Below are 25,120 nucleotides of genomic sequence, written 5' to 3'. Positions count from 1 at the left end.
CCTCCCGTGTGTACCAGCACAAAACATGACATGCTTTATCCAGACTAACAAATGAAACTTCCCCTTTCAAAACAACAATGTACTGAATCATAGTAGAGCTAACAAAGAGAGGTCCTTTTAACATGTATTGACTCAAAAACTTTAAGTCAGCCTCCTTTCTGCAGGTTGCATAATCAATACAAGACCAAAGGTCTACAGCAGCTCTTTGAGGCTGTCCTGTACACAGTGCTTTGAGCTAAATGCTAATATCAGCATGCTAACATCCTTGCTTATGTTTCAGGTATATTGTTTACCATGTTCAAAAGCGTTTTATTATTTATTTTATTAATTTGCAAGGTGAAATTACATTTTCTGTTTACTCTGTTATCATATTACATTACATTTCACCTTCTTAGTGCTAGCATGCTAACATATTTACTGTATTTAACAAATATAGCTTAGGTTAATGGGAATGTAATTACTTTCACAAGCAGGATCTGGTGAGTGACAAATATAAATTCTGACTTGATGACGACACAAGATAAAACGTTAAGGGATCCCCAAAGTGATTACATCCTGAGGGGAACATGAATGTACCAAATTTCATGGCAGTGAAAGTAATATTTGTTGAGCCATTTCACTCATGTTGGCATAAAAGAAAAGTACTTAAGATTCATCTTCTGGGAGCCATGACACTCTGTAGGCCTTTCGTGGCAATCCAAATAATATTTTTTGAGATATTGTACTTTGGACTGCCTATGTCGCCCCAACAGCCATGCCATTAGCACGGCTAATAATCTTCAGTTAGCCGCCTGGTTAGCCAGTCTGAAATCTAGGCAGCCACGTTCCGTGCACAGACATTGTCCAAAACAGACACAACAGGGTTCATATGGTTAAAAAAAAAACATGCAAACACACGTACACACTGACAAACACCACTGCTATGCACAAATTTAGCTCATCTTTGTGTCCTGAAAAAAAAGGTCGGAAACTATTACTTTCTGCCGAGCATTGTTTAACAAATGAAGAAAAGTGACAATAACATAAAGGTAAACCCCAGTTCTCATATACAGAATACTGTATGTGCACTAAGTGTCATAACTGAGAGTGTAAAACTCAGTGTGCTCATGTAAACTGATTGATTGAACTCTCTGCCTTTCCGTGTCTGTCTGTCTCTCTCAGTTAATTCTATGCTCAGACACCCGTGCACTCACACACGCACACAACAGGGTGACTCATTGGTGTTGTCAGCCCAGCAGGGTGTAGACTGGCCCAGAGAAATACCACAGAGATGCCAGGCAGGGCAGAGCGAGGGACTCCTCAGTGATGGAGAGTAGTCTGTGCACCTGTGCTTCCCTCTTGAGGATAACATCGTGTCCTTGAGTGGCTTCATGACCTATATTCATTCATTTATGCAGCTTCTACTGTAGAAACTGTTTTTCCTTCATTTTCTTGTTTTCCTCAGAAATGTGCACTAGTTACTGTAACATGCATCAATATGTTTCTTTGTTTTTCACTGACTTTTGCAGTAGGCCTATCAGAATCAGTGTTTTCTAATTATAACGCACTTATTTGATCTGATCTGATTTCAAGATGCACTTTCCTTTCTTGTTCTATTTTGTAAGTTTTGTAGGTAGTTACATTTTAAAGGACAAGCTGGTAAAGACGTTAAATAGAGCATATTTACTAAAGTAAAAGTAGCAGTACCACCCTGTAGAAGTACTTCATTATAAGAAAAAGGTCCTACATTAAATATCTAAGTATTCTCTGAAAAAAATGTACTTAAAGTATCAAAAGTAAAAGTGCATTAACATTTAAGCCTTAGTCTATAACAATGTTTCATCATCTATCATTCATCTTCAACCGCTTGTCCCTGTCAGGGTCGCGGGGGGCTGGAGCCGATCCTAGCTGACATCGGGAGTTAGGCGGGGTACACCCTGGACTGGACGCCAGTCTATCACAGGGCACATAGAGACAAACAGAGACAGACAACCATTCACAATTTATATATTCAATTTAAGATGATCATGTTTTAATCTTCTAATTCTTTGTCTGCAATGTAACTAATAACTGGCTGTCAAATAAATCGAGTGGAGTAAAAAAAGTAATATTTCCCTTTCAGATGTAGGGTAGTAGCAATAAAGCACTTGAGTACTTAGTTACGTTCCACCACTGGTCCTTTTTTTCTACATTCAGTGGCATATAATTCATGATAGGAGGTTTAACCAGCGTAATTCAAACTCTCATGTGATATCTGTAATATAAAGATGTACTGAGCATCAACCTTGCTCAAGGTGAACAGTCTACTTGTCAGACACATGGTGCTTGTTGGCTGTGTCACTGCTGGGCCTTTGTACTGTGGATGTTGGCGCTCGCATGACTTACAAGGTCACCTAAATGACATGTTTTGTTATTGCACCTGTGCTTTCCCTGCTATGATACAGGTTATATCAATTAAAGTGCCTGTCTGAAAGGAATGCATTTATTACTGTAATTAATGTAAATAATTGTTGTGCTATTATGAGCATTTTGTGCCAACTCTTAACAGGAGGAGGCACTGAGATGCAGCCGGTGAAGGATATTTTACCCACAAACCCACTCTCTCTCACCATGGCAATAGAGGTCTTTACTGTGGCCCCATGCCAAGACAGGGCAGATGGCTGTCTCCATGCCAACAATTAATGAAATTATACCCTGGCATATCAGCTATTTTTCATTAATCCATATGATTAAGGGATACTCACATGAGGTGCAATACCAGTTTGATGCAATATTATGTATATATTATAACAATAATAACTTCAGTTTCATCCAAAAAGAGTTTTAAAAAGAAAGCGTTTAGCAATAAAACAAACAGCAAGCAAGAAAATATGCCATATTAATTATAAATAGAAAAGGCACAAAAGACAATGCTAAGCATGTTCATCACCTTGTTAAATTGTTAAAAGTCATTATCTGACTCATTCCAGGGATTGGATAACGCTAGAAGTCGCACATGCAAACACTACATTTGGGAAAACTGCTTTGATTTGTGTGTGCTGCACACTCCTGGAACATGTTACACAAATGTGACACAATTGTACCTATTGGTCACTTTAAAACCATGATTACAAACTGCTTCACTCTTGAATGTAATCGTTTCTAGCTATGTTTTGCTGTTATATGAATGTTTTTTATCAACTGATTTTCTGTGTGTAGATTCTCTTTTAAATGTACCCTCAATATTATTGAAAATGAGGACATGCCCTTAATGACTCCTCACATTTTTTCAATATTGGTTGAATCAATGAATTAATGAATGAATACAAAAAACTAAAATCAGAACAGGTTAAAAACAGTCAAATGTGAGAAAAGTCTAGCCTAGCATGATACCCTGAGCACTTGGTTGTCAAACATGAAGTTGGAGTCAACTATAACCCTGTTGCCAGACTCTATTGGAAGAGACTTGTTAACTGAACCCCTCTAATTTGGGGGGGCGTGTTGAAATAAATTGAAGCTTTGGGGACCCTCCATCAATGTGCTGGGAGGAGAATGGGCCCTTGCAAGTGATTCAGATTGCCACCTCGGAAATATGCCAGTGTTCAAAGACGAACACATGTTAAATAAAAAACAGGGCCTGTTTATGTCCTCAATAGGGCAAACCAATCTCCGCCATGGTTCTCATCATCACCTAACAGTCAGTAAATGTTTCAGTTCTCTGCTGTCTTGTCATGTGCTATGGGCTTCATTTTACTATAATCTCCTGCCTTGATATTAAGTAGGAGTGTATTCTTTATTTTGTCTTTGGATCTCCATTTGTACTGCTGTCATTTCAGCACCACAGTTAAATAGACAGCTCCTCTGCTCTCAGGTGTTGATGCTTGTTTCCCCACTTCAGCACTTTGACATCAGAGTGCTATCCATGGTTCTGATAGCTTGCTCTTTGACCTCTCTACTTTCCCAATACAATAGCCTTAGTAACTACACCACTGATTGACAGTATCAAAACTATCCAGAGTTGACAGAGAGCAGTCACTTTGATCAAAAGGAACAAAAGCCAGTAGAGCAGCGAACAACAGCTCTGAAGTAGTATCTGCACTATATTTGTACCTTGCCATCAGACTTGCTACTAAACAATGCTACTGTACCAACGTGTGTCACATTCGGCTGAATTTGGCAGCATTTGCCCACTGAGAGAGATTAGCTAGCGACACTTTGATATGTGACATAAAGACAGCAGTATTGTTATGACAAATAATCATGTGAAAGACATAAAGCCTACAGTGTATTGGGGGTAGAATATGATTAAGTTTGATTCAACATATTTGAAATCACTTTTTAGTAAGCGTTCACAGCTTTATGGCCTAAAAAATACTGTTGTCTTCTTTCTCTCCTCTGTCTATTGTATGTTGGCTTTTGTTTCTCTCTGTCCGGCTTTCAGACCGAATACATTATATAGTGTATCTCACTTCTTTGTTGTTTTTACAAGTGACCTGAGGCTTTAGAGGATTTGATGTTTTGTAAGACCCACGAGGGTTTAAGGTCTTTGAATTATTAAAATCCTTCCATTTTCATTTTTTTAAACTACCTGACTGGACACAGACACAGATGCATGTGTGCCAGAAAAACCCTATGGCCATCTCACCCATCAACCCTCCTCCACATGTCCATCTTATCCTTGTTTGTGTCCGGGAGACTTTTGGTGGCAGCCTGTTGTATTTTTAATGCCTTCCTTCTTTCCCAGCTGTATATGATGAATGTTTGATTCGACCTCCCATGGCCTTAGGAGAATATCACCAGGTCCAGCCCAGCAGGCCCTGAAATATTCACATCCAGGAGCTGCTGAGTGGATGTTCCTGATAGCCTTGTTAAAGTCAATAATGCACCTGCAGTGACCCCATCCATGGGACCGAATCACATCAATGAGGCTCGCCAGAGGGAACTCCAGCATGTCTGTATGTGTGTGTGTGCGTGTGCGTGTGCGTGTGCGTGTGCGTGTGCGTGTGCGTGTGCGTGTGCGTGCGTGTGCATGTGTGTGTGTGTGTGTGTGTGTGTGTGTGTGTGTGTGTGTGTGTGTGTGTGTGTGTGTGTGTGTGTGTGTGTGTGTGATGGCTAGCCTTTTGTTTGCATCCCGTCTCACACAAATAACTGACACCTGTTCTTGCAGCAGTCGGCTTCAGTACTTTCGTCTGTTTGCTTTCAGGGGCAAATTTCAGCTGCTACTTTAGATCATCCCCCGAGAGGCATCTTTTATGTTTACATCATAAGAAAAAACTGCCTTATTATTCACTGCCAACTGCATTTAACATCTACACATTTACGCATACACACCGTTTTCCTTTCTGGTAAAATCTGACAGACTGGAACGCTTTGATCTCCGTGCTTTTAAGTTGCTGTTCATTTGTAGTTATTCCTTTTTAACCTCCCTCTGATTTCTGTTTTTTATATGAAAACTAGAAGATTAGATGGAAGCTTTCCACAATCAAAGAGATTTTCTTTATTTCAAGTGAATCTCTTAAAAGTCTCTGTTAGACTGTTGGGGGCCGACCTGAGTGAGTTCAAAGATGGATACTGTGACATCAGACATCTACAGGTCAGGTTAGAAGCCAAGCACTTAAGGTGTTAAGTGAATAAAGACCAAAACATCTTGTTTTTTTAACATTACTAATATTGTATTATATGTGCAGGGCTCAATACAGCATTTATTCACAACATCGTTGATCTATAACAACAATAAACAGTGAAGTCTAATGCAATTCAAATACATACAATTCATAAAACATGGAACATTTTAAGATTTTTAATTGAAAGCCTTAGTAATTACAGGTGCATCTCAGAACATTAGACAATCATGACACCCCCCCCCCCTCCCCCGTATATTACTTTTTATTCTTTTACATTTTAAAATTTGAAGTTTGTATTACAAATTAAATAAAAAAAAACTCTTGTCTCACTATCCATCTGCTCCTTTTGAAGTATTTCCAGGGTCTCACACAGTTTTTCTTCCAATCTTTGAGATAAAACAGAGAAAGACTGACCTACAAAGCTTCAGCGCAGGAACTACAAAAACATGAGTAACTCCAGTTCTGCAGGTTTGAGCCTAAATATATGGAGGTTAGGATTGATTTGGATACAAATCAAACCATGGCAGACCAGTAAACCGGATGTGCCAACTATTCATTTGTTAGGAAAGTAAACAAACTTTAAAGCCATTTTTTACTGTTTAAATCATTTCATAGTTAGTGCACTTTGGCTTTGTAGGGCAGAATAGAATCGTATATGAAACGTTTCCTGGACCGATCATACTCAAGTACACACACCTGGATAACTCCTAAACCAGATAATGACCCTTTCAGTCAAGGAAAAAAAACAGAGTTCTGATTTAAAGTGTTTTTAAAACTGCTTTGAATCTGCATGAGAATCGTATATGAAACGTTTCCTGGGCAGATCATACTCAAGAACACACACCTGGATAACTCCTAAAACCAGAAAATGAACTTTTCAGTCAAGAAAAAAAAACAGAGTTCTGATTTAAAGTGTATTTAAAAGTGCTTTAAATCTGCCTGTGAATGAGCAGTAAATACCTTGAGTGAAAGCATACTCCACACCACATTCAACTTGTATTTATAATGGGTAACAAGTAGCTAAAAACCAGCACTGGTGAGTGTATACAATACAAAGCATTGACTCTCAGTGACTTCCGGAGGCGTTTGATTCGTTGCGGATGACATCAGCCGTGGAGTGAGTTTGCGGAAAAAAATACCCGGCGCCCTCTTCTCTCCCCGGTTACCGAATATGACACAATGTCTGCTGGTATAAAAAGCTAGGGCCACTCCTATCAAAGCTCCACTTGCATGTCTGGAGACCGCTCCGGTGCTCTACAGCGAATCACGGGAGGAGGCTGCTGTTGGGATCCTGCGCGCGTATAGGGGAGACAGACAGAGACAGAGACAGAGAGACGAGAGGATGGCCACACTGGCAGAATCTGCAGAAATGGAGACTTTAGGCGGCCAAAGCAACACCGGGACGTCTCCGGCATCCGCCAGCCCGTCGCAGCATTTCAACGACAGCAAATTTTACCTGCTGGTTGTTATCGGGGAGATCATAACGGAGGATCACCTAAAGTGTGCCATTGCGGACATAGAGAGAGGTAAGATGGAGCTTTGTGAGGTGGGTGTAGGCCACCGAGAGATGAACTTAACACCTCCATAACAACTCAACAAACATACAGATGTAACAGTGTGGCTTAGAAGTTGGTTTTATAGCTGCTGAAGTCGTGTAAGCTGCTGATGCACCTGTTTGTATAGGGGATTTACGCATGATGCAGTACGCCTGAGTGAATTACGCATATTACCGGATCATTAATAACAGTTGGAGCTTTTATATTGGTTAACTATTTGAACGAGAGGTGATGTTGTTTATAATAGGGGGTGTTAAACAGCCCCTCCTAATAGTTAGTATCCTCACATCTTTTAACCCACCCCCCTTGCCGCCTCCCCACTGTGTTTAGGAGCAGTTTAGTTCCGTCTGATTATCATATTAATGTCAGTAGGCCCAATTGTTGTCATCCACACACGTGGGTAGGGGGGCCCTAATGTAGCTGCCAGCAATGATTCAGCATTAAATCTGGTCTATGCGTCAATAATGCAGCATATCGCATGTCTTTGGCTCCAGTGCAGCTGCGTTTTTTTCCACCCGCAGACCTTTATTATTGCCAGGTGCGTCAGGCTTTTGTTTCAGTGGAGCGGGGGTCCCACGCATCAGTTTTACAGTCAGGAAGAGACAACGGGGTTTATAGCAGCAGCTTGTTCCTCCGATTGTGTTTTTGGTGAAGAAAGCATCGCTAACAAAGCTGAATGAATACGTATTGCGTTTTGAGAACGCTCGGTTGTAATAACTGTAAAGAACAGACGCATCCCTTCTTCCATTCCGTGGAAACATCTCTCCATCATCACCATCATCCCGCATCCAGCTCTCTCATCCCTCACCGGCAGGTGGGCGTGGCTCGGTCCGCACTGCGGTCCCTACGGAAGCCACAAGGAAGGATTTTCAAACTGAGCAGGGCGTTTTAGAGATGCCACAGCTGCTGTAGTGGTCTGCCTCCCTGGCCTGGATGCACTGTTTGCGTGAGACAGGAGGAGGAAGAGGAGAATATGGCGCAGTTACTGTGTGGATGTGAAACCAAGTGAGGCAGGAGGAAAGAAGACAGACGTGTGTTTATCATTTTACTGGAGGTGTCACCTGATATAAGATCACCCATTAACTAGAGTTTAACCTGTCAGAGTCACAGTTTATTTTTCTATCACTTTGACTCCATACAGTTTTATATTGGCCCTAGCTATGTGGGAACTTTGCTTAATGTTTATATTGACCTTGGAAAAATCAAAACATAAGGCCCTTTAGTAGCTGATCTGGAGCTTTTGGACCTGAGAGCAGCTTGGATATGTTTTTATGTAAATATAAAATAGATAGGCATTTGTTTAAGAATAGTTAGACTTTATTTACATTATTTCATACACCTGTTTTATTGCATCTGTGTTGTAAAATTTTACTCTTTTATTTTATCTTTTTTTTATCCCTCTTACAGATTTTACTCCTACTCTTTTTATCTATTTTATCTAGTTTTAACTGGTTTATTTTTAGCGCTTATTTTTTTAATTATTATAATAACTTTTGACTCTATTTTAATATAATGTTTTTTTATTCCTGCATATTTTACTCCATTGAACTGCATGAAAAGTGCTACAAATAAAGATTGATTGACTGAATTGTAGATTTTTCTTGGAGTACTTTAAGGACTACTTATATCTATTTCATTGTATTTATACATTCTCCTGATCTATGTGTATGTCCTGTATTTACATGTGACATTGTTCTTGAAAAACTACATATTTTCATCTCATGTTCATTGGTTCATGTTCTCATATTATCGCCACACCCTTTTTTTCAGTATAGGCCTTCAGTTGCAACCCTTTGAACGAATAATACTGTGAATGGAATAAACACTTATGTCCACCTTTTGTGCAGTTTACCTCACAGAATTTTACGTTATTTTGTCTGCATTTCCAGTTCATGTCATCCCGTCACTTCACAGAGGCCTTCATTACTCTGCATGGCTGTGAGGGGATGATGATACCACCGTGATTCAGCTCAGTTGAGGCTAGCAGCGCGTCTGGCCCTTGGCAAATCAAAAACAGGGCTATAGATATTTCCAATTATAGATTTCTTTTTTTATGCCAAGTCATGTTCACAAGATTTTCCATGAACTAGTGGCAAAGGATCAGTGGAATAGTTGTGTGGGTGAGGATGGGGTTTTTTTGCACATTTGTTAGACCTGTTGCCAAGTTCTTAGCATGTTGTCTGCCGTACACATCGATTTTCAGACAGCAGAGATAACATACGTGTTTCTTCGCTGGCGTCTTTGTTCTTTTTTGTTTCCTTGTTGATTTTCTTTGTGTGTGTGTGTGTGTTTGTTTATCTTGCAGGGATCCGGTCATGGGACACCAACCTCATCGACTGCAACCTGGACCAGGAACTCAAGCTGTTTGTCTCCAGACACTCAGCTCGTTTCTCTGCTGATGTTCGAGGTAAACGGGGAATAAAAGATACACTTATATACATCATATGTTTATAACAGAGAACAAAATCTAAAACACACTTGTATTATTAGTAATTTACTTAAGTTAAAGTAGTCTGTACACATAATTATCACTGATGCACATAAACATGTGAGCAGCATTTTTGTTGTAGTTTGTTCAAGGGCATTTTAAGTACTTTATTGAGTCAATGGCAGTTAAATCTGCAAAACTTGGTAATCCTTAAGACCTTTTTCTTGCAGTGCATAATATTTAAAAACCGTTCTCCTTCATGAAATTCCCTAGAAATTAGCTTCTGAATCTTAATGAGACAAAAAGCAGCAGGTTATGGCACTAAATGATAAAGATATTAGATATTCGAAAATGTTTATATTATTTGAAATATTCCTTTTGATCTTTTTAACTTATTATTGGAAAATAAAACTTAAATTCCATATTTAAAACTTCAAAAGAGGGCAAAGTGGCAGTTATTTTCAATAAACAATAACAGTGTAACAATGAATATTATTCTCAAAGCTGCAATAGGTTTGCGTGAAGAGTATCTCCAAAATATGCAAAATAATGAGTATGTACAGTTGTCAGTAAAGGGGAGTAGAATAAAAACGGCAATGTTAAGTCATATTAACTCAAGTAAAGCACAATGACCTCAAAACTGTACTGTAGTACTCGAGTAAATACACTTTGTTATTCCGACGCTGCTATTTTCATCAGCGTACTCTGTCAGCTATACCTTCAATGCAGTACACGAGGCAGAGGGCTTTTATTACCTGGCCCTGGATACGCCCTCTGAGGGAGGGCGAGGCTCTATAAAGATGGAAGTGAGCCAGTGTGGCAGGGCATGTGGTCTGTCAGTGGGCAGTATGGCCTTGACGGTCAGCAGCAGTTAAAGCCTCTGCTTGGCATTGCTCCATATTGACCAGCAGGGAGTCATGCTTCACAATAGATTGATCCAGCCAACAACTGCTGCTGCAGACTAAATCAGCTGATTTATCTTAATGCAATGGTACTAAACCTCAGAATTAGGTTTACAGAGGTGAAATACAATAGGTTGAGAGGGAGGTGAAACATGGAGATTTATAGAATTCAAAGAGACTCCAAATCCCCACTCCCTTTCATCCAGCCTTGTGTGTGTGTGTGTGTGTTTTTTATTTAACCACGTTCCCATCCTCCATTCTTCTCTTCTTCTTCTTCCTCCATGTGTGCTGTTGCCTTGCAACCCAGTACTAGATGCGCAGTTGATTCAGGAGTAATTAGCAGTGTAGAATCCCCAGTGGCAAGTGTCTGTCCATGAAAATAAAGAAGGGAGGGGAACAGAGAGGACTTTGGGAACAGAGAGGGTGAGGGGAATCGCCGTGAAGAGAGAGAGGATGAGAGTAAAGCAAACAAGGGAGCAAATGAGGGAGGGGGAAGAGATAGGAAAGACAAAAGCATAGAGTGAAAATGGATGTAACACAGACCTAAATTCAGTTCTGATGAGTGAATTAATGAAGGCAAGACTATGACTGCTGCATAAGCAGTAAAACTGGAATAATATTGTACGCTTATATTTTATGCCTCAGGCTTTTCCAAGTGTATTTCTCAAGGGGAGGATTTCCATCGTCTTTTGAACTTTTACTACATTAACTACTTTATGAACCTTTAAAAATTCACATGTTCTTTTCTATTTGCTAAGGGCTGTTCATGTTTCACCTATAATTCATAAATATGATTCAAATCTAAACTTGTGAGTTATTGTATCACTGTATTTAACCCAAAAGAAACAGCTTTAAAGCAATACAGTTATGGTGTACATGTATTTGCTTTTTCCCTCTGAGAGTTGGATGAGAAGCTCATTATAGCACTCTCATCTCCGTTTGCTAGATATAAAGCTGGAGCCAGCAGTTGCTTAGCTTAGCTTAGCATAAATTACACAGGGAGACAGCAAGCCGGGCTCTAACTGAAGGTAACATAAACCGCCTGCCAGCATCTCCAAAGCTCAATAATCAGCACGTTATATCTTGTTTGTTTAGTCCGTAAAAAAACAATGACACGTAAACATAAAGTCTAAGAAAAATATATTGTTTACGAGGGATTATGTGCTGCAGTATTTCTTGGCCAGGAGCAGTAACTACCCAGAGGAGGAGTTACTGCTCCTGGTGGATAGATAGGAAGATTTTGTTACCTTTGGACGGAGACGGGCTAGCTGTTTCTCCCTGTTTCCAGTCTTTATGCTTAGCTAAGCAAACTGGCTGCTAGCTGTGACATTGTATTTACTGGAAACATATGAGAGTATGGTGGAGGTGTCAATCTTCTCATCTAAGTCTTGCCCAAAAAGGGATTAAGCCTATTTCTCAAAATGTCCAACTCAATCAAACAATGAGCGTATTTTTCAGGATAAAAATTGGGAAGCTCAGCCTTTACGTAAGGTATAATTAAGGTATAATTTTACATTATTGTATTATTTGTTGTTGTTTACCTTTAAGCTTGTAGTGCATTCATGCTTTAGGGCTTAGTGCTGACACAAACCAGCAGGTGATATCAGGAAGAGGGGGACGATGGCAGTTATCTGTCTGCTTGACGGATAATATGCCATACATCACAATGCGTTAGTGCACAAGAAGCCTGGACCCCACAGTGAGGGGGAGCAAAAAAGGGACAGGACTGGTTACATATGGATCTCCCACTCACTGCAGACAGCACTGACGCCTAAAGAGGCTCTCTCTAAACCACAAATCCACTCAAGCCCCTCCTTGTGAGATTGGTGAAGACAACGTTGCAGCTTCTGATCAATAGTAATTAAGTATTGTGTTGACTTTCGCAAATGAATTTGTCTGAGATAAAGATCCTCCTGATATTCTTCACAAACACTATCCTGTTTTTCTCTCAACGTCTAATAAACTGTCGAACCCGTTTTGTAGCAGTAAATCTGCAGGAATCGATTGATCAATCATGCACCTATCAAGCCGCATCACCCTTTATATACAAAGCTGGCAGGGTTGGGAAAGAAACAGGCGATGGGAAAACATAATAATGTAGTAATCATTATCTTTCTCCTACCAGGTTTCATTTGTCTTGGCAAGGTAATTCCTAAAGATAACGACTGTAAAGGAGCTTAAAACTAAATCATATTTAGAGGCATTAATACTACGATGCAGGTGATTGACTGTTGTGTGAGTCAGCCAGCTTAAAAGCAGTGCCATTAGCTCCATCCCCAGACATATTACGTATACCAGTTCCATTTTAATCCGGTTATGTGGGGGCACAGGAACAAGTGACATTGAAAACTGTGCTCAGGGGGGGCCCCAATCTTTGCCGCTGAAAGTCACTGTGGTCAATCATTCTGCTGTGGTGGAAAAGGAAATGACAGCAAGCAGAGAGGTGCTGACACATACAGGGCATCTCCCTGAGGAGATAAACTTGTAATCCTTATGTGAGGTATTTTTCCTGCAAAAAGAAAGAGGCACTGAATTTAGTTGTTCCACTGATCTATTTTTGGTGCGTTGCCATCCGCATTGATCTTCGCTGTCTGGTTCAGTCCGGGGCGACCAGGATATACCAGCACTTTTTATTCAACCAGAATGAGAAGGCCCAGTGATGCATGTCACATTATGTCGTCTCCCGCTGAGACAGAGACACACATTAAGGAGTTTTATATCGATCAAGATAATTGTCAGAGTCAAGCAAGCCCCACTGCACAATCTGTCATTTTTTGACGAGTTGGCTTAGATTCACGGCAATTTGGCAGCATGATGGTGATGGTGGGGGTGATGGTGGTGGTGGCTGCATTGTGCTTCAGCAGTCCTCAACATGCACTACTGTATTTTCTGTTTCATCGCATTAAATGCCAGTAAGCTGGGCGTAACCCACAGAGAGACAAACAAAGAAAAGCTGTCATAGCAGTGATAGAAATGCTTTTCTATTACCAGTGGCTTGTGTACAGTAGTATGACAGGATGACGATGGACTTCATGATTGATTGTTCTCTCATTTCACAGACCACTGAAAACGCTTTCTTCAGTCATTTGTTGTTTGTTAAGGAGCTTTGTCATCAAGACTGCTGTCTCTTCAGAACAAAGCTGAGCAAAGCTGCTTTCTCCCAGAGTCAACTGGGATTTTGATGATGGTGATATTAGACTGATGCAAATATCGGATTCAGACGGCTAATAGAATGCACAAACAGCAGATCGGAAATCAAGACAGGACAGTTTCAAGGACTCTCAACAGTTAAAATAGCAAATATCAGATCTGAAATAAAAGCGTTAAAATCACAGCCTCGATCACCACACAAAAAACAAACCTTTGCCATACTGACGTTTTTTTTCTCATATAGCAAACTGTTCTTCTCTGTGAGGCTTCATTCATAGGAACAGAAGTTTTTTAGGTACTGTAGTTGATCATAAACCAGAGTCTATGACAGATTGAAATCTTGAACTGATAATTCTGCTAGAAGAGAAGTCCCCAAAGTAAGAGAGCTTCATCTGCTGGGGATCACGAATGTCTGCATCCAATTCCATGGCGATCCATTCGATCGATGCAAAGATATGTCACTAAATAACAGTAGGATTCATCCTCTTGGAACCATGAATGTGTGCACCAAATGTCATTCAATCGATTCAACAGTTTTCTGTAAAAGTAAAACATCATCACTATCATTTAACTCTAATGTATTTTTTAATAGGAAAACATGTGGGCAGGCTAAATTGCTTTTAAACATTGATATTTCTATTTAAGCAGTAATTTGGCTTTACACTATGCTAACAACATATCAACCACTGTTTGATTCCCTCATGTCTTATTTTTAAAAAACACACACACATAAAGCAAGAACCCAGTGCATTTCGATACAAAACTTGCAGAAAAGAATTGTGAGAAACTAAACCCACACAAAGAAAACATGATGTCATTTATGTCATTTAATTATGTGCCAGAATACTGAATTTATATGAAAGAATAGTATTCCCCCCAGACGACTAACCCCATAACGGTGCAATATCGGAACTACTAACGGAAAGACAAGTGGGGAAAGACTCATTATTTCCACCATCACTGAACTCCACAGAATATTACAGGCTAATAGTACTGTACTGTAAAAGCGCACTTTCACTATTAACAGCAGTGAATGAAAGAGTTCTCCCATATGGAGTGACAGCCCTCTGGGAGGAGGCAGGAGGGTTAATGGCTGTGTGCTCCATAATGAGATCTGCCATATGAAATATATATGGAGGAATCGGCCCAGCAGCCAGATAGCTTCTGCAGTATCACGTCTCTGGAGACGAGGCACACTCTGTCTCCTGAATTCAAAGAATATTGAAGCAACACCCTACTGCCCTCTGAACCATCAGGGAACTCTTGTTGTTTCTTGTCTTATCCGCAGAATGTTAGCAGCGGCATTTCCTTTGGCTTTTACTAGCACACACTGATCTATTTTAACAAAATAAAGGCAGTCTTTTGTCAATTGGCTCTAAGGGAATTCATTGATTCATAGACACAAAAAGAAATGATACTACAAGGAGAGGAAACAAAGAGAGATTCAGTGAGTGAAGCCTGATGTGTCGGGGTGAATAATGATGCTGGAGATACCATGTCTCGTCAGCTGGGCCAGAGGATACCCCCCCTACGACACACAGACAAACAGTGGGATCGAAGTCATTATCATAATCAATCATCCAAAACTTGGGATGATTAATCATGAGCCTGCCACACCGCACCGTTCATTTTCTATGTAACAGCTCTGTCTTATGAGGGATAAATGATACGACCATACTTTGTCCTCTTAACAAATAATCATTGTGTTTTGTCTGCATTGTTTGTCAGAAGTGAAGTAGAGCAGAAATGATTAGTTGATTAACTGATTAGTCGATTAAAATGAATCGGCAACTATATATAAAATCATTTAATCTTCATTTTTTTTAAGCAAACAGCTTGTCACTTGTGAGTAATTGCTGGTTTTCTTCCTCTTCTGTGAAAGTAAATAGAATATCGTCTCCTTCTTTCATTTCTAACTATTTTTTCTTTTGCTTTGCAGGGCAGAGAATTCTTCACCATAAAAGTAATGTCCTGGAGACGGTGGTGCTTATCAACCCTTCAGACGATGCAGTCAGTACCGAGGTAAAATGAGCTATAATTTCTTACTTATAGCATCCTCCTATCAAGCACAGAGGATTCACGAATATGTTAAATAAATGCACATTTACGAAGCAATGAAAGCTTGAAACCTTGACTGGCCGCCATGCTTGGCCAATTATCCACCGTCTTAATGTGAACTGCTTTTTGTTACGGAGCTCAAGGGACAAGACTAATGGCTCATTTACTGCTAAAATAACTGTTCGACAACAAGTGCGGCCTTTTACCTTTTGTCATTGCAGTAAAGCTTTTGTTACAATTTGATGGTAAGAAAGCATTGTCTCCAACCCCCAGTCATAGCTCACAGCACAGCAGGATTGGCCCAGACAGCCGGCAACAACAGCTGATGTCGCTGAAGTAGAATAAAGAAAGAAAAAAAGGGGGGGAGGAGCAACATATTAACGAAACTTAGCGAGTGAACGAGTCAGCTAATTAGCTAATGGATTTGGGCGACGTAAAGCTGGTCATATTTCAAGATTACTAAATCCAGCAAGTAACATTAGTATTGTATAGTATTCCTTAGCAGTTTAAATACATTTTGAGTGTCATTCATGCTTTCTTTCTCCATGTTTCTTTAACTTATTGTCCGTTTGCTTTCCAGGTTCGTCTGATGATTTCAGACACTTCCAGACACAAGCTTCTGGTCCTGTCAGGGCAATGCTCAGAAAACAGTGGGGAGCTGATTCTTCAGTCTGGATCGTTCTCTTTCTTCAACTTCATTGACATATTCACCGACCAAGAGGTGAGCCAACATGATGAAGCACTCAAATTAGACCCTGTAACATAGCTTCCAAGTGTTCAAACACATTGTAACCATAAAAATCTAAAACTTTAAGTTTTGGTGAATTTGGTGATTAGTCGGATGCTTCTGTTGCTTTTATAGAATGTGAAAATAATGCATTTTTGTCAGTAAACACTTTAAATAATGAATAAATGTAAAATAAAAGACTTTGGAGGTTGATCCTCTCAAAAGCTCCCATTCTATCATTGCATAATAGTCTTAAAATGTGAGGTAAAAAGGTGAGTACATATACACATACTGAAACGGTGATAAAAAAGCACCATTCATTTCATTAGGGACTTAAAAACAATAAATACCTAAGTCGCCTAATTTTTCTCATGCACAGATTGGTGAATTGCTCAGCACCATTCACCCAGCAAACAAAGCCAACCTCACGCTCTCCTGCCCTGAACAAGGCGAGTGGAAAAACTCCAACTTGGACAAACACAACCTGCAAGACTTCATTCACATGAAACTTAACTCCGCTCTCATACTCCCTGAAATGGAAGGCCTCTCAGAGTTCACAGAGTATTTGTCTGAATCAGTAGAGATCCCATCTCCTTTTGACATGTTAGAACCACCAACCTCAGGTGGATTCCTAAAACTCTCCAAACCATGCTGTTACATTTTTCCCGCTGGTAGTGGTGACTCTGCTCTCTTCGCTGTCAACGGCTTCAACATGCTCATCAACGGTGGATCAGACAGGAAGTCGTGCTTCTGGAAGCTGGTGAGACACCTGGACCGGGTGGACTCCATCCTAATGACCCACATTGGCGACGACAACCTGCCAGGCATCAATAGCATGCTCCAGAGGAAGGTTGCAGAGCTTGAGGAGGAGCAGTCACAGGGTTCAACAGCTAACAGCGACTGGGTGAAGAACATGATTTCTCCAGATATTGGTATTGTGTTTGTGAATTTTCCTGAAAACCTGAATAACTCAGAGCCTAATTACAGAGTGCGGAGAAATGTTGAAGAGGCAGCGTTCACTCAGCAGTTCCTCACCAAGCTAAATTTGAGGGTAGAGCCTTTGCAGAGGCCTGTTGGAAACGCTATAGAACCACTCATTCTTTTTCAGAAAATGGGCGTTGGAAAGCTTGAGATGTATGTGCTTAATCCATCAAAGAACAGCAAGGAGATGCAACACTTTATGAAACAGTGGACAGGTAGCGAAAAAGACACCACTTCCATTCTGCTGCCAAATGGAAAAGAATCCGAGTTTCCTGTCTCGTACTTGACTTCCATCTCTTCACTCATTGTGTGGCACCCTGCAAATCCCTCAGATAAGGTTGTGCGTGTTCTCTTTCCTGGAAATGCCACCCAGCATCACGTCTTTGAAGGTTTAGAAAAGCTAAAGCACTTGGAATTCCTGAAGCAGCCAGTTGTCACTCAAAAAGTGATGTCTTCTAATATGCCGTCAACACCAACACTAAAGCAAGTTAAGATGAAACACAGAACAGACAGCAAAGAGAGCCTAAAATCTACCCCGAAGCCATCGCCAAGCAAAAGCATCAGGAAGGATTCAAAGGAAGAAACACCAGAAAAGGCAAAGACAGATGCAGAATCATCTCATGAAAAAACACAGAAGACTGAGAAAAAAGAAAAGACCCCACCGAGAAAGGACAAGGCAAAGGCACCCGAGAAAGAATCCAAAGCAAAGGCAGAGCAAACAGCTCAAAATGAGACTCCAGAAAAAAAGAAGTCTGAAATAAAACCCAAAATTGAAAAGATTGTTAAAAAGGAGACCAAAGTGTCTGTGGAGAAGAAAAAGGAGATTAAAAAAGAAGTAGCAAAGAAAGATGATACACCCAAACACGAAATTAAAAAGGATGAAAAAGTAAAGAAAGAGGAGGTCAAGAAAGTTATAAAAAAGGACATCAGAAGAGACTCACCTATGAAGGAGAAGAAGGAAGAAAAGAAAGAGCAAAAGAAAGATGTCAAAAGGCCCTTAAAAGACATGAAAAAGACATCAGCTGCGGGTGAAGAAAAGAGCCTCTCACCAAAGCCAAAGCCCCTGAAAAAGGAAAATGCTTCAAAGAAAGATGCAGGAATCCCTTCAAAGTTAAAAGAGAAAGGAAAGCCAAAAGTGACAAAGAAGGAGACGAAGGTGGTTAGTGAAAAACTTGCAGCCAGTGCAGCTGCTGTTGCAGAGGATCCAGAAACGGTAAGATCTCTGATGTCCACGCCAGAGGACCTCACTAAGGACTTTGAGGAGCTTAGAGCTGAAGAGGAGGTGGACGATGATGCAACTGTGCAAGAAATTAAGGAAGCAGAGGCTGTGATGATCCACCGCGAAGAAATAATACAAACCAAAGACTCACCTGAGGCATTAGAATCTGTGGATGAGGGTATAACCACAACAGAGGCTGAAGGAGACAACGGAGAGACTCCAGAAGAACAAGTTCTTAAGGGAAAACTTAATGGCAGTGTGAGCGAGAAGTTTGAAGATGAAGGCACTGTAATGGAGGACGGAGGGGATTATGAAGAAAAGGGAGAGACAGAAGAAGTTTATGAACCGCAGAGAGTGGAACCAGATAAAGATAAACTTATCACCAGTGAAGATGAATACCAAGACAGAAATGATGAAGTCAAACCAGGAGATAGTGTTAAAGACAACAATGACATAACTAATAAAAATGTAGAAGGTGAGCATGTAAGTGAGAAAGAAACAGAGAAACATCTTCTGTTTTTATCTGCCTCGCCCAAAGTGTCCTCACCTGTTTCTCCAGCTGCATCTATCCATGACCAAATGTTTCCAGTTGGCTTTGAGAGCTCAACAGCCTCAGATGATGAGAACAGAGATGAACCCCCTGATGATTACACTGTCACCTCTGGCCACACTCAATCAACCATTGAGATATCCAGCGTGCCTACTCCAATAGATGACATGCTGACTCCTAGGGACATTATGAGTGACGAAAACACCAATGATGAATCTCCTTCGCAGGATGTTGGCAGGTTTGGGACATCAACATTTGGAGAGTTTGATAGGAAGAAGCTCTCCCCACTTCCGGATATGCCAGTGTCAGATCACTCTCAGAGTGATGCCACAGAAGGCCAGGACTACGACCATTCCGCTTCCACGATATCTCCCCCTTCGTCTCTAGAGGAGGATAAATTCAGTAAGGGGTTTCCGTCTGCAGGGAAAGCTGAAGGGTTTGCAACAGCTCAAGAGTCATGTCAGAATTATGACACAGACCCAGCTAGACTCAGTTCAGCTTCCACAACGTCACCTCTTATACGGTCTCCTTCAGTGGACCGCAAGGACATGTTTGATTCTCCATCATTGTTTGCTGCTCCAATAGAACTGTCCACCACACTGGCAGGGTGCACCAGAGCAACAGTTGATCCCCCCATCAGCCCAGATGACAAGACATTGGAAGGAGCTAACTCGCCTCAGTCCTCTGGTCACACACCTTACTATCAGTCACCAGTAGATGAAAGAGCAGGAACTCTACCACTTGTCTCTGAAGACAAAGCACAGGGTCCAGTAATTGTGGAGGTCACAAGTGATAAAGAGTCCTCCAATAGAGCTACCCCAGAGCCTTATGAGTCAGAACCAGAAATTCCCTCTTCTGTAGAGAAGGCTATGTCCTCTCCAAAAAGCCCACCTCCAACTGAACCTGATTCCCCAACAAAGACAGAAAAGTCAATCTTTGATATAGATAATAAGACAACTGGAGATTCAGTCTTGTCCTCAGCACCAATGACCAAAACTGAAGACACTAATCCTTTCACAGCTTTCAAAGAAGAAAGTAAAATGTCCATTTCAGAGGGCACCACATCAGACAAGTCAGAAACCCCTCTGGAGGAGGTTGTAGCAGAAGATACATTTTCACATTTAGCTTCAGCATCCACCGCCTCTCTGGCCACAAGCTCCTTCCCAGAACCCACGACTGACTCTCCTTCCCTCCATGCTGAGGTTGGCTCTCCTCACTCTACAGAAGTAGATGATTCTTTGTCTGTCTCCGTGGTTCAGACCCCAACCACCTTCCAGGAGGCTGAGGGATCTCCATCCAAGGAAGATAGCCCGAGGCCCATGTCTATCTCCCCAGACATCTCACCAAAGACGAAAAGCAGAACACAGGACACCAAATCCCCAGAGCACTCCACTATGTCAATAGAGTTTGGCCAGGAGTCCCCTGACCACTCCTTAGCCCTGGACTTTAGCAAGCAATCTCCAGAGCATCCATCTGTGGGAGGCAGCTCACATGCTACAAAGAATGGCCCGACTGAGGTTGACTACAGCCCCTCAGATGGAACAGATGGAAGACCGTCTGAAGAACATAGTTCTACAGTGGAGAAGCCCTTTCTTTTTGAAGAGAGTTATTCAGTCCTTGCCACTTCTGCAACCCCATCAGATGCGTCTCAGTCCAGTCCGTCAGTGACAACCCCATGCCAGATGACAGAGATGCTACATGCTGGGTCTGAGCAGACAGAAAAATCTCCAGTCACCCCAAAGGCATCCTCTCTCACCCACTCTCCCCATTCCAATGAGCCATCCCCAGTGTTAGGGGATCCCCCAGCTAAAGACATGACCAGCCCAGTTTTACCATTTGTGGAGAGCATTACAAATAAATCTGACACACAGCAGAAATATGACAAGTCACCCTCACCTCCCAAAGCTGCTTCCCCATCATCACCTTTTAGCTTTTCCAAAGAAGGGACCTTTTCCCCAGCTAAGGAGACTAACCCCTTTAAATGTGAGGATTCTACTCCTGAGGCAAAATCCCCTGTGAGCCCCAAAGTCCCCTTTCCTTCATATCTACCTCTCTCCTCTGATCCATGTCATTTTAATTCTGCCTGTGGCTCCAAGGGCCCAGACTTCACTAAGAAGAGCCCCTCTGCTCCATCTAAGACAGATGTCGACCTCTGTCTGGTCACTTCATGCGAGTATCGTCACCCCAAGACAGAACTGTCCCCATCTTTCATCAACCCTAACCCTCTAGAATACTTTATTAATGAAGAGAACGCCATGGATGAGGAAAAGCCTCTGACCAAGTCAGGTGGAGGGCCCCCACCTCCAGGAGGAAAGCTTTCCGCCAAGCAGTGTGAGGAGACCCCGCCTACATCCATCAGTGAATCTGTCCCCTCCCAGACAGATTCAGATGTTCCACCTGGGACAGAGGAGTGCCCCTCCATTACGGCAGATGCTAACATTGACTCTGAAGACGACTCTGAGACTCTGCCTACTGACAGAACGCTGACCTACAGGCATGCCGACCCACCTCCAGTGGCACTCAGGGACTCTGCTCCATCTTCAGGCCACCATGATGTCTGTATGGTGGACCCAGAGGCACTCAAGGCTGAAGAAAACCTCCACAATGCTAATACAGATGGAGGAGAAAAGCCCAAGAAGAAAAAGCTTGTAAAAAAAACTTCCTCGCCAGCCAGGAAGAGTACTCTATTGAAAGTGAAGGACACAAAGACTTCCTCTCCAAAGAAGAGCGTAGAAGAAGGGAAAGATGCCAAAAATGCAACTAATACCTCTGCATCCAGAGGTGTAAAAAGTGCCACATCAGGTGAGTACTATTTACTTATTGTCATCATTTATATCAAGTTACTACTTCACGTTATTTGCACATATTGTTTAAAATATTATGAAAGAAAAATATTTATTTGTTCCTCTTTCAGGTACTGGCAGTGGAAAGGTATCAGGTGGGGCATCTGTGCCCAGCTGTCCTCCCATGTACATGGATTTGGTTTACATCCCTAATCACTGCAATGCCAAGAATGTGGATGCTGAGTTCTTTAGGCGGGTGCGCTCCTCCTACTATGTGGTCAGTGGCAATGATCCGACAGCTCAGGAACCCAGTAGGGCTGTCCTTGATTCTCTGCTGGAAGGAAAGGCCCAGTGGGGAAACAATATGCAGGTAAGTGTAGGATACTGTAAAAATAATAAGTACCATGTGTTACTTATTTTGTTTTATTTGACATGAGGACAGTGAAGTCACAATTTTGAACTCTGATTTAAGATATTTTAATGTTGTTTTTTTTGTGCCCCTACCCCACTTCCAGGGTGCCAGAAAGTTTGAAAGTATAAAGACAATATTAAATAGATGTGTTAGTTATTAACACATTTCACAGTGATTTATAAATGAATTCTGGCTGGCTCTTGGAACTTCTGCTCATCACATTTGCATTTCGATCATAATGTATTATATTGCAGGGGTAAATGAAAACAAATACATCTGAATAAACCAGCATCAAATCATTTTTTACTGCCAACGATTTAAAACACTGACATTGATAACATTCTATATTTTCATTTCTCTGCTGAATCCAGCTAGTACTACTATTGAACTCTGTGTGCAAACATCAACAGAGAAGAAGAGACAGAAAACAAACATAATTTTTTGTAGTATGATACTGGAATTCTCTGAATGCTTGAGTTTAAAAAAGCTCCCCTCCTCTCTGGTGTCAGGTCACTCTGATTCCAACCCATGACACTGATGTGATGAGGGAGTGGTACCAGGAGACCCACGACAAGCAGCAGGAGCTCAACATCATGGTCCTGGCAAGCAGCAGCACTGTCGTCATGCAAGATGAGTCCTTCCCGGCTTGTAAGATAGAGATGTAGGCCTCTTCAGCAAGTGATCAGGAGGCATATTGACTGATAATGAAAGGGGTCATTATTTGAAGAAGAAAACCGATCCATGTAGCATAACACCTAAGGAGACACTCAAACACTTAAATGCTAAAATGTTACTACTTGTGTACTAAACCCTGAGAATATAAACATCTACAATGAGGACTTATATTAACACAAATTAGCTTTGAAGGGTTCCATACAAGTAAGTAAGATATCCTTGACAGCATCAAGGTGTTGTTTCATTTTAAGGTATAAGATGATTGTGCTCGGAGGAAATTAGAAACCAAAATATTAGCCAAGCCAATTAAGCTAATTCACACAGGTACAGGTCAAATAATGATGTTTTCGATGTACTGCGTTTCTTCTGCATCCCCAGATCAAAATTCTTGAGAGATTTCTATCAATTTAACTGCTGTCAAAGAACAAAACATCCCTGCATATGGTAAATTCTTGAATAATGGCGGTTATCCACACCAAAGGATAAAACAACATGCTTTCTGTTAATGCCTTAGGGAGTGAAAATGAATGTATAAGAACTGGCACAACTAGCAGAAGAGTGGGCAGGTGACTCCACACAATCCGAGGAAAAGACTGTTAAATGGTTACATAGCTGAATGATGGATCATATAATTTACTCTACACTGATTTGCATTAATAGGATGTCTGACTTCATGTTCATCACGGGCGAGACAAAGTGCCCCTACCATTTTGAAACCTTATGTTTTAAAGCCGGCTGGATTTTATTTGATTTAGAATGGATATTTTAAATGTGGTTTATTTTGCTGCTGCTAATTTATGAATAGTACTGCATTATGTTTAATTTATTTTGCTTGATTGTCCAGAAAGCTCTCCCTTGCCTTTTGCCATGTGTAAAATCTTTTCATTTTCCACAATGCTTTTAAGGGGATGGTCTTTTATTTCAGATTGGCTGTTTTATTTCCAGGTTTTAAGTTATTTCTCACACATCATTGGGCTGAGGGGGAGCTAGCCTTTTTCCATTGTAAAGCTGATGAGGCAGGATATTTTCATAAACCTTAAAATGTCTTGTTTTTTCTAAAGCATTGTACTATAATTATAAATAGCTTTGTGGCAGATGGAGTGGTTAGAAGACATGCACGTTTCTCTTTTTTTTTAATGGGGATTTTGCTCAGACTTGCATTAAGAACAACAGGGCTAAAATAATCTAAATAAATGTAAGGAGCATTTTATTATATTATTTTGCAAGTTGTGCCATGACATTGAATACTACAGTAACTCAAATGGCGTGCAAATGTGCACTGTATCGATATGATACTTGGTTTTGGCTGCAGCACAGTCGATTTTCAGGTTGAAGGCTGAAAATCACTTGTGACAAAAGACTTTCTCATCTTTAGTCGGGATAAAAAGGTAACAGCTTCCAGTAGAGGTGTAAGTCTTGAGAGGGGCAGCGCACAGAGGTGAGAGTGAGTGATGTATTTGAGATGAAAGTATGTAAAGGATAAACTTGACACTTTAAACGCATACATGACACAAAACCAAACTAACAGGGCAGAGGCCACAGATCAACAGGCCACCTTCTGGAGAAGCATTTAACAAATCACGACTCGACGATTACAGGTTTTGGTACTTTGGGCTAAACAATCGACTCAGCAAGATCACCAGATACTTCTGAAATGATGTCAGGTGATACCACTATAGACCAGTTTTTCTGCAGGGGAACCTCAAACCAACACCATGACCAACAACAACAACAACAACAACTCTAAACTGACATTTCTCTTGAACTGACATTTCTCTTTTCTCCGTCTTCTTTCTCTACACTTCCTCTCTTTCTCTCTCTCTCTCTCTCTCTCTCTCTCTCTCTATCTCTCTCTCACTCTCTCTCTCTCTCTCTCTCTCTAGCTATTTATCTCTGCCTTTTTCTCCTTATCTTTCTCTTGGGAGAACTTTAATAACGTTTGTCTGCAGCTGTGTGGTATATTTGTCTTGTGATCTTGCATCCTCTCTGCCCCTTTCCCAAACTCATGTAACTTATAGCAATTAGTTTCAAGTGAAAGTATTCCTTAGTGCTTTCTGATGTTTGTGTGCAATATTTCCTCTATCCATATGGTGAATC

The 25,120-nt window shown here is 41.0% G+C and overlaps 1 protein-coding gene across 1 annotated transcript; it reads left to right on the top strand.

Annotated features, from left to right (window-relative positions):
- Positions 1-6,850: 6,850 nt before the first annotated feature.
- map1b (microtubule-associated protein 1B) lies at positions 6,851-25,120 on the top strand. Its single transcript, XM_083929769.1, has 7 exons — positions 6,851-7,108; positions 9,444-9,545; positions 15,558-15,640; positions 16,257-16,397; positions 16,783-21,955; positions 22,068-22,306; positions 22,858-25,120. Exons 1-7 carry the CDS (start codon positions 6,925-6,927, stop codon positions 23,011-23,013), a joined length of 6,078 nt encoding a protein of 2,025 aa, XP_083785895.1. The 5' UTR covers positions 6,851-6,924; the 3' UTR covers positions 23,014-25,120.

Source organism: Echiichthys vipera, assembly GCF_963691815.1.
Source record: "Echiichthys vipera genome assembly, chromosome: 16".
Classification (NCBI taxonomy): Eukaryota; Metazoa; Chordata; class Actinopteri; order Perciformes; family Trachinidae; genus Echiichthys; species Echiichthys vipera.
Note: the sequence above shows the minus strand (reverse complement) of the source record. Positions and strands in the feature narration are given on the sequence as shown.